Source organism: Monopterus albus, unplaced genomic scaffold, assembly GCF_001952655.1.
Source record: "Monopterus albus unplaced genomic scaffold, M_albus_1.0 scaffold115.1, whole genome shotgun sequence".
NCBI classification, from domain to species: domain Eukaryota; kingdom Metazoa; phylum Chordata; class Actinopteri; order Synbranchiformes; family Synbranchidae; genus Monopterus; species Monopterus albus.
The window spans coordinates 815,115-827,658 of record NW_018127995.1 but is presented as its reverse complement, the minus strand read 5'-3'; the positions used below and the strand labels follow the sequence as shown (position 1 = coordinate 827,658).

The 12,544-nt window shown below is 42.5% G+C and overlaps 1 protein-coding gene across 1 annotated transcript in view; it reads left to right on the top strand.

The window, feature by feature from the left end:
- LOC109966614 (A-kinase anchor protein 6-like) overlaps window positions 1-8,564 on the top strand; it is a 68,939-nt gene extending 60,375 nt beyond the window's left edge. Inside the window, exons 15-16 of the mRNA XM_020611568.1 lie at window positions 450-563; window positions 8,432-8,564. Coding sequence (XP_020467224.1) covers window positions 450-563; window positions 8,432-8,564 — 247 coding nt within the window. The remainder of the gene's footprint in view (window positions 1-449; window positions 564-8,431) is intronic.
- Window positions 8,565-12,544: the final 3,980 nt, after the last annotated feature.

Genomic DNA, 12,544 nt, shown 5'->3' with positions numbered 1-12,544 from the left:
GGGCTGCCAGTTAACATCCTGATAGGTTTCTCACTGGCCACTGCTTAATTGGCTGGACTTGGCTAATTGGATGTAATACCTGTTTCTGTCACAGTCCTGTCACTTGTCTGCTCGATGCTGCTGTGTGTGTGGGTTTAAAAATGTTCCGTCTGTGGCCTTTGATGGAAACAAAAATCCACTAAAACATTTCTGTTTCTCGACAGCTGCCTTCATTCTTTCTTGAACCTTCCACGATTCCTTCAAACATCTCCTCTACTACTTTTTTCTGCTATATTTTTATTGAAAACTGTTGATAAATGTATATAAATAGTACCATGCCCACCCAGATCACTTTGTCAGAACATTTAAACCACCTTTTTTGAACCAAAGGATCACCTGAACAAAGCATTAAGTAAAGTCAGTAGCATCTCATGATCTGTACAGCTTTCAGATGCCCTCCTCCACTGCAGGTCCTCCTGGGGCCAGTGGTTTGGGGCACATGTTGAAGTGCCCTCGAGCAAGACCCTGAACCCCAGGTTGGCCCACTTTGAGTTCACAGAATGCATAGAAAAGTTCTGTATACAGTAAGTGTAGGTCCATTCACCTTTTGTTTCTCTCTGTTCCCTCCCTTCTCTACATCTTTCTTCTCTCCTTAAGTGTAGGTCCATTCACCTTTTGTTTTTCTCTGTTCCCTCCCTTCTCTACGTCTTTCTTCCCTCTGTCATGTGTTTCTATGGTTATTAGTTTGCATTTATTTGTTGGTCCCTCCTTTCCTACTTCACATTTTCTTGCTGGTCCTCTTGTTTTTCCCCTCCTCCATTCAGTCAGTTCCTTGTCAACCCCTTCCTTTCTTGCATCTGTCCTTCCTTGTTCCCTCCTTTCTTTCCTACCTGCTGTTTCCCCAGTTTTTCTTGAATCGATTCCTCTTTCATCAGATTTCACTGCCCGTTTTCCTTTTCTGTCTCATTTCATGAACTACTTTTTCTTGTTTCCCTTCTTTTCTTCTCCCATATCACTCTCCCCCTCTTCCTCTCCCCTCTTGTTCCTCTCATCCTCCGGCAGACCTGACTGGTTGTTTTCACATTGTTTAGTTGCAATTAGAGCTGCAGCAGCCTGATCACTGCGATCACTCTGCAGTGACAGCCATTAACCAGAACCACCGCGGTTTGTGTGTGTATGTGCATGTCTTATAGTCAAAGTGTACTTTTGTATTTGTGTTTTTGTGTGTGTGTGTGTGTGTGTGTGTGTGTGTCCATTAGCTGCTTGGCCGCAGCGCATTAACAGTCCATTCATTATCTGTGTGAATCTCCCTCTGCACTTAAAGCTTTGATCCATAAAACCTCCAAACAGCAGACTGAGGTGTGAACCTGCTGAATAATTTCTGTTCGCTGCTTCACAGCACAAACACACACAAACAGGTTCAGCATCACATGCTTCACACTCTTCTGTGAAATTTTAAATTATTCAGTGTATGTCTGTTCAGTGCAGCTGAACAATGAACCCAAACTAACAGCGAAGTACAAATCCTGCAAGATCCAAGAGCCAAAATGGTTTCCAGTGTCCCAGAGACAAGTCAGACTTCTGAGGAAAGTCCAGTTCAGATCACAAGTGAGTGTAAACATGCAGTGTCACCTCAGTGTGAAACTAGATCAAGACGCCCCAGTTTTTAACATGGCTACTTTTAGCATTAGGCTGCAGATGATTTCAGTCAGTCTGAGATTCACCGTCCCCTTCACTGATTCGGTGTTGTACCTGTGATCATTTGCAGCTTTGCAAACAAAACAACTCCATGTATCTGAGCACGAGGCCCCATTTAGAGCCACCACCCGACAGCTTGATGGTGTTGTGTAGGAAATAAGCAATAATCTGTGCAGTAAAAAATCCTGAACGTGGCTTTACTATGTGCTCATTATCTGCTTGTGCTCTTTAATGACAATCAGATGCATGGTCTAATTACTGCCACACACAGACACACACACACACACACACACACACACACGCACACACAAGGGAGCGGGAGGTGGGGGGGCAGCCTGCAAGGTCAGCCAAGGGCATCGTGTTTATAAGTGTGTGTGTTTATCAAGGAAACAAAAACAGATGACACAGTGACTAAGGGCAGAGGGTAGGTGTGTGCTTGTGTGGTTTTACACTGTGAGGACCAGTTTTATATTTAATGATTTTAACACTTCTGTTTCTAAGCTGCCCCAGCATAGTGTAAATACTGTGATATTATTTCAACCACTTGATTGAAAGTGTTCGATGTTTCCTAGGAACAAGAGTTAGACACGATCCGGTTGTTTGTGACCTGGACAGGAGGTAAATCCAGGGCGTCTGGAGACTGTTGGTTCACCTGTGAGCCAAGCCACACTGGCTGATATGAACTTGATGTTTAACAGAATAAATACATGAATGCCAATATCTACAAGAATTGATTACACAAGCTGATTACAAATAAATTAGTTGATGTCAGTATATTGAATCCATCACACAACCTTTTTGTAGCTCTTAATGAGACTTCAACTCGTCTTGACAGACTGATCTCTCAGGTGCAATGGGCTGTCAGTTTCAGCTCTGTCCATAGGTGTTGGACTGAGATCAGGACGCGCTGCAGCCACTTCAGCAGGTTCCATTGTTTTCCTCTCCTCACTGTGGTTAGAGGAGCCATGAGCTCCGCCACCCTGTTTCTCTTCAGAACGCCCTGAGCGTCTTCTGATTTCACTGTGTCCCACACAGATTCAAGATGCAGCGAAGCAGCCCTGTAACTGATCTGAGCCTCCTGCATGTTTCACAGTGAGGAAGCTGCTCTTGTCTCTAAAGGCTTCATTTGCTCCCCTGCTGTTGTGACCAGAGCTCTCTCATTTAGTGTCTTCTGTCAGACCTTGATCTTGGAGTTCAATTTGTATCTTTTTGGACGTTTTCCCTGGTTCCTTCTGCACCAGTCAAACTCTCCTTCTGTCTGGTCTGGGCTCAGTTTTCCTCTTACAGCCGTGTCCAGGAGCTCGGCTATGCTCCCACGGACCTTAAACTTGTTAATAACATGAGCAGCCATGGTTGCAGGATCATTCAGCAGCTTGGAGACGCTCTGGAGCCTTTATCTCGACCGTGCTTGGTGATTCTTTTCTTCCTGGTCTCCTCAGACAACCCTCTGTGGTTCTTCCTCATGTCCATGCATACAGTGATACACTGACTGATTATGAGACTGAAGACAGCTGTGAGTACAGAAGACCGTAGCCAGCTTGAAGTATCACTACAGTGCGCTTATTGACCACCACCTCTCAGGAGGAACAACCATTTTGTTCAGGCCATTTTACAATGTGCGATAGTCCAGCTTCTTTGTTTTACTCTCCTGCAAATCGAAGGCTGCAGGTGTGCACGACAGAAGAGCTTTTAATTTTAGGATGATTCAGTGAGGTGTAAGGGTACCAACACTTCCAGCTACATCTGTGTGTGTGTGTGTGTGTGTGTTTAAATGGAGGTAACCTTGACTAAAGGGCAAAATAAAGGGCAAATTAGAATAAATTTATCAAATTATGAAGCCTCGTACAATATTTATAACCAGCAGATTCACTATTCATTACAAAAGATTAAATACCAACTTGTATCAATAATTCATCCTCTTCATCTTCATTTTTAGTGCAATTAAAAGCAGCAGCAAATGACATATTTCACACCCGGCTCTGAGTTGGCGTGCAGTCTACTGAATGTGACTGCAGATCTGCAGGCTACTGGGGCTCCCACTGCTGAGTGCATAACGTGTTTGGACACATTTATCTAAATACATCGTCGTCTGTGGCTAATGATGGGAGCAACGATAATATGACTGAACATTTTATAACAGCTGTCTAACAGCCAGTGATACAGAAAGGTTAAATGGAAGCAGAAATACGTTCACGAGTCAACTTGAAAGACAAAGTGTATCATGATTTAAAGAATATGTTTTAGATGACTAGATAAGTAAAACATGTTCTATATACTTAAGTGGATGAAAATGATGTGATGTGTTTACCCAGCGCCGCCAGCACGGCCTGTATCACCCAGATGGTCATTTGTCCCTTCCCTCTCATACGTATCATTAAACAGCGCTCCTACAATGCCACCAAAGTTTACAAAAACATACATCGCACTACTAAGCTTTACGGATCTTTGTTGTCATGGAAACAGCCATTAACATGATGGTTAGCTAGCAGCCTAGCTAGCTAACCATCATGTTAATGTTAATCTGTTACAGCTGCCTGAACTCTATCACCTTGGAAACAGTCATAAATATGATAAACGTCATGGTTTCATTATGTATTGCCACACAGAACACTTGGTTATGATTAGGCCTGATAAACACTAGTGTAGCTTAGGGTTAGGATGAAAAAATGATTGGTCAGGCACAAAGACGATGTTGTTGCATTTAGGAACAAACCACTTGGTCACGTTTAAGGATAGAAACTCTTGTAAAACACCAGCTGTGTACAGGAGGACAGTCTCTTCAGACCTCATACTGGAGTACTAGCATGCCAGCTGGTCACAGACCTGCTCTTGGTGCCAGTTGTGTTTCCACCGTGGGTTCGACTTAGCAGTGTTACAAGTCGGTTTGATCTGAGTCTGTTTGGACAGACTGAAGGTTACAGCGGCTGTTTGTGGAGCTCTCAGCTGTGTCGCACCGTGTTCAGTGCACAGTTATCACTGAAGTGGTTACGTTGGCGTCTGAGCTCGGCAGCTGCTGTGAGCTGTTTCTGCATCTTCACGTTTTCCTCAGTGAACTGGAGTTAAAGGCCCAGAAAGAAGATCGTAAATGGACCTTCTGCTAAGGCTGCTTTGTCAACTGGAGATTTAGTTTGACTGACCTTTTGTTCTCTTTGGATTTAATTCAGCGTTTCTTCAACATCCTTCATCTCTTCCCCTCTATTAATTAATTGCTGATATGGTCGCTGTAGCAACAACAGGTGCAGTGTGAGGTCATTAATTTAGGCCTTAACGATTCTCCAGTGAGTAATATTGTGTGTGTGTGTGTGTGTCTCTTGGTGCTCATAAGACCTGGTTATTTGTGTTAACATATGTCGCTGACAAGGTGTAAGACTTTTCTCTCGTTCTGTCCTATAATCTTCATCCATCCTTCTTTTGACTTTCATTCTTTTCTTCCTTCTCTGAAAGGTAGAAAAAGATCAATCGAAGATCTTAAAAGATGTGGCAGACAGAATTATCCATCACCCTTCTCATCCTGCTTCCATCCATCCCTCCTTCCCTCTCCGTTCATTTATTCTTTTTTTAGATCCGTCACTTTTATCCCTCCATCATCCCTCTGCCTCAGATCTGTTCAATCTGTTCCTCTCAACTCCTCCCTCCATTTCCCTGACCTGTCTGTCTATTCGTTTTTTGGCTTAATCTTCTTGTGTCACTCTCCCCACATCAGTCCATCCATCCTTTACCCTTTGCCTCCTTTCCTTCCTCCTCATATCCCTGTTTCCAGTTTCTTTCCTTTCATTACCATCCCTCCATCCACCTGTCCCCCCTCCTTTCTCTATTATGTTCCTCTGTTTAATGTTTTCTTTGTCTGTTCACTCCTCCCCATCCACTCTTAACCTGTTTTCCACATCCATCCATCTTTTTCATTATTCCTTCCTCCATCCACACTTTCCCATCTTCTTTATTTGTTTTTCCTCTTACACATCTACCATTCTGTTGTTCCTTCACCCCTCCCCCTTTCCTCTCACTTGATGTCTGTTTGTCTCACATCCATCCCTTCTTTTCTTGCTTCTCTTTGTCTTGCTTTTCCATCCCTCTATCCAGCTCATCCTTCTTTATCCCCTTTACTAGTTCCTCTTTATCCATCTACTTGTACCTCCTTTCATCAACTCTTTCTTATCTCCTTGCTCCATTCCTAATCAGTCCGTCCTTCATCTCCTTCCCCTCTAACCCCCTCTTACACCTTTTTCTCTCATCCATCTGTTCTTCCATTCGTCCTTCAGTCCTGGCGTCCTTCTCTCCACTCTACCTTTGTATGAGCTTAGACCTTTAGATTCACATATGGTCTTATTTCCCTCATCCTGGATCTCTCCCTGCATCCCAGGTCTCTCCAGTCATCCTCCACGTCTCTCTCCCCTTTCTCTCCCTCTCTCTTTCTCTCTGTCCGTCCATCTGAAGAGGTGTGATTCATGTAAATGTCAAGAAATATCAGAGCCGGGGTGGTGGGATTAGGCGGCGAGGAGAAGATACACTGATACCAGCAAATATAACACTCTGACAAGACGGCCATCACCGGGGATTAGGACACACATGCACTCAGTGCACACACACACGCCTCTGGGTGTGTTCAGACACATCGAAAGGGTTTAGGTGTGTCATATGAGAACATTTTGTTCCAGCAGTGGATTGTTTCATATTAAAGAATTGTTGTGCATGCGTGAAGATTTTCAAATGACATTTGTAGTGTTTTGTTGCATATTGAAGATGAAACTAAAGGTTTTGTGTGTGTGTGTGTGTGTGTGTGGTAACAATAAGTGAACACAGAATGAGAGAAGGAGCGTGAGAAGGGTAGAAAGGTGTTTAATACGAGTGTGAAAGCAGTGTAATATTTAACAGCTTAGTGGGATTTGTCTGTCACATTACAGGGGATTGGACTGGTCTGGTAGCACACACACCAGCTGAGAAGCTGAATGGATGTGTTCGGTGACAGCTGCTGAGTCTGAAGTTCAGTCTCTGGACTGTCATCACTCAGATATTATAAAGCTGTCTTCATGTTTAGGCAGACGATATATTACAAATGTGAAGAAAATGTGACACAAAGAACAAAGTGTTTTCATATCTGGAGGAGAGAACGGAGAAAAACGCCCCACTAAATAGAATTTCAAGGTTTACAGTGAAATTTCTCAAAGAAATAAAAAGGTTATTTACAAGAAATGCATTGAAACCAAACTGTTGATCTGTTGTTATACTGTAAATGTGATTTATAACCCATGTAACTCTCACATTGGTCACCTTTGTTACTGGTTCAGGTGGATGACGCTCTCAGCCAGAGCGGCTCGGCTTTTTGTTTGTGCAGTTACTGAGCTGAACCCTGAAACTTTACGGCATTCGCCATTATTTTTTAATAACCTCTCTGCTGCTCTGAGGTCATGTTCTCTGTGCTTTTGAGGTGAATGTGAGGGTTTTAGCAACCGGAGGGAGTTTACATTCCACATTTAAAAATAAAAAATAGCATCCAAAAGGTTTTTTTCAGTGTTGCTCAACTAGAATTGTGTTTCTGGAAGCAACACTTAGACATTTGTGTCGGTAACTGAACAAGAAAAGGACATAATGAAAAACTTGCTCTAATATTTTTATTTCATATATTTTCTTTCTTTCTTCATTCTGGGAACAGGGTGGATGAGACAGGGACACTTGGACTTCTCAGCGTATTGTAGCTTATTTCTTATTTGCATTTTATTTTTACTTATTAAATAACAAACTCTAACTGTTTAATGGCTGTTTACATTCTGAAAATGACAAGACCGTAATTATTTGATAACTAAAGGCATTTTATGAGCATTTTATGAGCTCTGTGTGAATCCTAACAGAATGTCTCAGTGGTTCAGAGATTGTTTCCTAAAACTGTCTTTTTTAAACAACAAGGACAAATAATAAGACAAAGTGTTGTACTAAAAATGTTTTTGTCTTCAAGTTTCCTGTTGGTCACTGACCCAACAGGTTCTAAAATGCCAAAGTAAACATAATGGACCTCACTGGTCCACATCTTGTTTTTAAATAACATTTATAAAATCTATTTTTACCTACTTCAGGTCTGATCGGTGTCCTCTGAGGATAACACACAGTACCAAGCCGGCCTCACTGTGTAGTTTATCATTTTCTTTTTTTAAAAGTCCAGAGAGTCTGAAACATTTCCCCTGGGGAGAGGGATGAGGGGGAGGTATGGGTGTGTCGTGGAGGGTGAGGTGACGGGGTGAGATTAGAGCGTGTCCCTTTGGACACGGGGGGACACAAATCCTCTTAGAGAGCTGAACCAAACAGCCCTGAGCGTGCACACACACACACACAGGTGTACATAACGTCACAGAGACACACTTAAACCCTCGTACATCAACATTTCTGACACGCACACAACACAAGCAGCATCTCCCTGTGTTTCTGGGTAAATTTTAATCACAAGTAGGTTGTTGTTGTTGCTGTGTGTGTGTGTGTGTGTGTGTGTGTGTAGACAGCACTTGTACATTTGTTACTGTGACTCTTGGCACTTGTGTAGTGACTCTGTGAGTGCATCTTATCAGTGAAGCATGGTGGAGACAGCCTGTTGGCCTCAGGCCTCTGTTTCACCCATCAGACCACACATAGGAAGGGAGAGGGGACAGGAGACAGGAGACAAGGTAACGAAGGAGCAAGGGTTGTGTGGTGGCACCTGCAAGCTTCTCCAAATCCTCCTAGATCATCTTTCTCATGCACTATATTTTTATAACTCCTATTGTTGCAGGAAGGCAAAGCTACCAGTCAGTCTACGCTCCAACCCTCACCCATGGTCACGAGCTGTGGGTAGTGACCGAAAGAATAAGATCACAAATACAAGCGGCCAAAATGAGTTTCCTTCACAGGGCGGCCGGTCTTAACCTTAGAGATAGGGCGTGGAGTTTGGACATCCGGGAGGGACTTGGAGAAGAACCGCTTTTCCTTCACATCACAAGGAGCCAGGTGAGGTGGTTCAGACATCTTATCAGGACGCCTCCACGGCGCCTCCCTTTGGAGGTTTACCAGGCACGTCCATCTGGTAGGAGACCCCGGGGCAGACCCAGAACACACTGGAGAGATTACCTCTCTCCTCTGGCCTGGGAACGCCTCGGAATCAATCATTTCCGCACAAGATTTTAGTATTTCGTTCGCTTTTAACGTCTCAAATAGTGTAATCTTGGTGCATCACTGAACACATCTTGAGGAAGAGTTTCCAGGTCTTCTTTTTACTCTTGGTTAATAATTCTTGGGTCAAGATTAGACTGTGTTTTCTTCTTGTGCTTGCCACACAAGATACAGACCCTGCTTTCCATTAAAACAGGTGGGAAGTTTCAGTGAGATCAGGCACCGTTTGGAAATATTGGCTTCACACAGTATTCAGCTCATAATATTCTTTGGGCAAGGAGGAAGAAGGAAGGAATGAAACAAGGAGAGGAGGAGTTCAAAGGGGAGATAGGAGAGGACCAGGTGGGGAACAGAGGGAAGTAAGAGGAAGAAAGGGAGTGAAGCTGATAGAGATCCGGGCAGACTGAAGCATCCTGAACATGCACAGCAGCTCCTCTCCCTCTCCGACTGATTTAAATATTGACCTCAGGTTATTACGAGCTTCTTAAATCAAATTACCAAGTGTTGGACTCCTGCCTGATACCTGATAGAGCCAATCAGGCGGCTCGTCCCGCTCCCCGAGCTGCACCACACAGCACTTTACATAAATTAAGATTAAAGTTGGGAAGTTTGGCGAGTTAGTTTAACCACGCAGTGACACTCGATCAAGATAGTTTGTGTTGGTGTCGATCCCCGGTTTAAGATCTGCAAAGCTGCATTTCCAGGTCATTTGAAAGTGAGAAAACTCAGCGTTGGAGGCTGGAGGGCTTTTATGTTACACACAGTGACACAGTGCAAGTTCCACACCAACAACTCTGTAGGTTACTTTGGAAAATAATTCATAAGAAGAAAGTTTGCAGGATCAGGAATTCATTTATGCATCAAGTATCAAGATATTTAGCATTCTGATATTCTCCTTAAATGTCTCCATAAGTGGCTCCCTTAGGAACTCCTTCTACATTCTTTGGTTTGGTGCAAGAGGGTGGATTCACTGAGCGTTGACACGATGAGGCTCTAATAAAATATGTGTATGTTTTATCACAGCTTGAGGAAAGAAAGCACGTACATATACACCGTAGTTTGTCATTAAAAGCAATGGAAAGGTTCCATAGATTTCACTAATTTCACTTTATAATTAGTTGTATTCAGTTTCTAAGGGTTTATCAACCTGTAGTCCTTGATGCTAATTGTTTTTTTATATCTAAAATAGTTGATTTGTATTGTAGTAATGTTTAATTTTAGTGTTTTACCAAAGTGCATTTTCTTGTCAGAGTTAAATTTAATTGGCAAATGAGGGCAAGTATTTAAAAGAAAGCATCAGTCAGACTTCACTGTTATGATTTTAAAATGTTCTTTATACACTTTTAATACTTTATAATACACTTTTCCCTTCCAGCTTTGTAATTCCTGTGTTTTTTGTGTAAATGACACATCAGTTTCCACAGTAAGCTTCTAACAAGTTTGACTTTGTGTCGCCGTGGACCGCTTTGAGCCGCTCATGAAGCCAACTGAGTAGAAATGATGTTATAATTGATGTTTTATCCAAACAAGTTCAGCCACACTGTGGTTCTTAAAACTGTTTTCTGACCTCCTTGCTTCTGAGCCTGCGTGCTATTGAAAGCTAATGTTGTTAATTATCACCAATAATCATGGAAATGACTGAAATCAGCCGAAATGAGTGCTCCTCCGAGCACACATGGTCACTGAATCCATCTTTTCTTTCATCCCAAAGTTGTTGAGACACAAAGTGAAAACAGCCCGACACGCCCCGCTCTCCTCCCTCCCACCTGCAACATCTAGAACAGCTAAATGAAATATGCAAATAATCACCGTCGATCCCAATAAGAAATAATTAACGCTGTGTGTGCTCCGTGGCAGCAGGTATTAACATGCCAAAGCGCTTCAAAATGTAATTTATAAAGTGAGTTTAAAAAAACCACTGAGCTCTTTCTGTGTCTTTGCCGACGGCAATCTGATGTTTCTAATGCACTGTGAGAGAGGGAATAAATTGATAGTGGTGGCGGAGAGCTTTTCTGTTTTAATTTTCCATTCCTGATATTTTTCAAATATTTAATTACGTGGATGGTAAAAGTGACTATGTAAAGTGGGTTTCTGCTTTTCTGTTTTTTTGAAACCACAGACGGGTTGTGTCATAGTACCTTGTTAAACATGGATATGGCATCGGTGATTATTAGAAGTGCTGGAATTTGATGAAAGTTGAAGGGAAGCGGCGACGGCGGTCGGTTAATGAGAAGACGCCTGGAGAGTCAGGAAATGAGTTTTCACAGACTGGTGGGAAAAAAGTTTGTTTCTCCTCCAGTTTCTGTTTTGTGGTTGAATGCAGAGGTGAAACTTATACTTGAGTGTTTTGCTGCGGATGTTCAGGTGTGAAGTTTTTATCACGATGCCGCAATAAGTCTTACACTTGAGGAAAGGAAGCTGGAGCAGCCGTACAATCGTCTGCAGGATCATTTTAAAAGACAAAAGTCTTTAGAAAATATTTGAGCTTCACAACAAGATGTTAGAGGTTAGAGGACAACCTGAAACAAAATGTAATAGTAGTATCTAAGTCAATTATTATTACCTTGTGTACAGAACAGTACTACTGGCTGTGGTGTGATTTTATTTTAGTTATCATTATTGTATATAAACTTAGAATTGTTATACATGTTTTCATGCTTAGAGTTAACCTTCCCCTTACATTCTGTTATACATGTTTTCATGCTTAGAGTTGACCTTCCCCTTACATGCTACATGCTACATGCTCACAGGCATAATAAAACACACCACTTCCCCTTCTAATGCCGTGTCCAGCTGTGCACATTCATCTTCGCTCTGTTGTCTCCCCCTGCACTTTGCACATTGTTGTCTCACTTGGCAAAACAAACACACTTATGTCTTGAACACTACAGGAACTTACAAAAATACAGCACAGCAGTACACAGCCTCCAGTCGAGCTTCGACAACACGGGTTCATTTCCCAACCAGATGTTTTACTGGGAGGGACATGAACACGCTGCTACATACTGCACCTCACACGTGCACGGTCATCATCAGCATGTCAGCTGCTTGTTTCACAACATTTTGTGACAGTTTCTTCAGAAAGATTAGGACCAAGAAGAGGACAGAGAGGATTTCATTTCAAAATAAGAGCATGAGAATGCGATGCACTTTTAGACTGAAGGAAATTTAGATGTTTTGAAAAAGGTCCTGTGTCTTACTGCTTTGTCTCATCTGTCTGCTTTCCAGCTGATTGAAAGGATGTTCTGATAGAGTGGACATGATTTATTTTTCATTACGGAAGGCTGATGAAGGAATTCTGCTCTGATGAGAAACCAGAAGCATGTTCACGCACAGCGATGCAGCCGTACAGTACTTCTTATGGACTGAACACAAATTAATGGGACACAGAATAAACATCAAACACACTTGCAGATGCACACTCTCCTCCCAGTGCTCTCAGAGCCACACCATCAAAACCACAGTTGGATATCATTTCACTCATTTGTATTCATACATCAAGGAGCACGCACTTACTGCACAAACACACACACACGCCCTCTCCCTCTCTTAGTTTCTGATCAAAGATTCTTCATCTTGTTCTTAAATAAAAGGCAACAAGCACCACTGGGCTGTAATTACACCTGAGCTCCTGATTTGGTGCCTGCACGTCTCTGTCTTACTGTCTGTTTGTGTCTGCCTGTTTCCTTGTTAATCCACTTTCATTCTTTGTCTTCTGCTCATTTCTTGTGTTGTC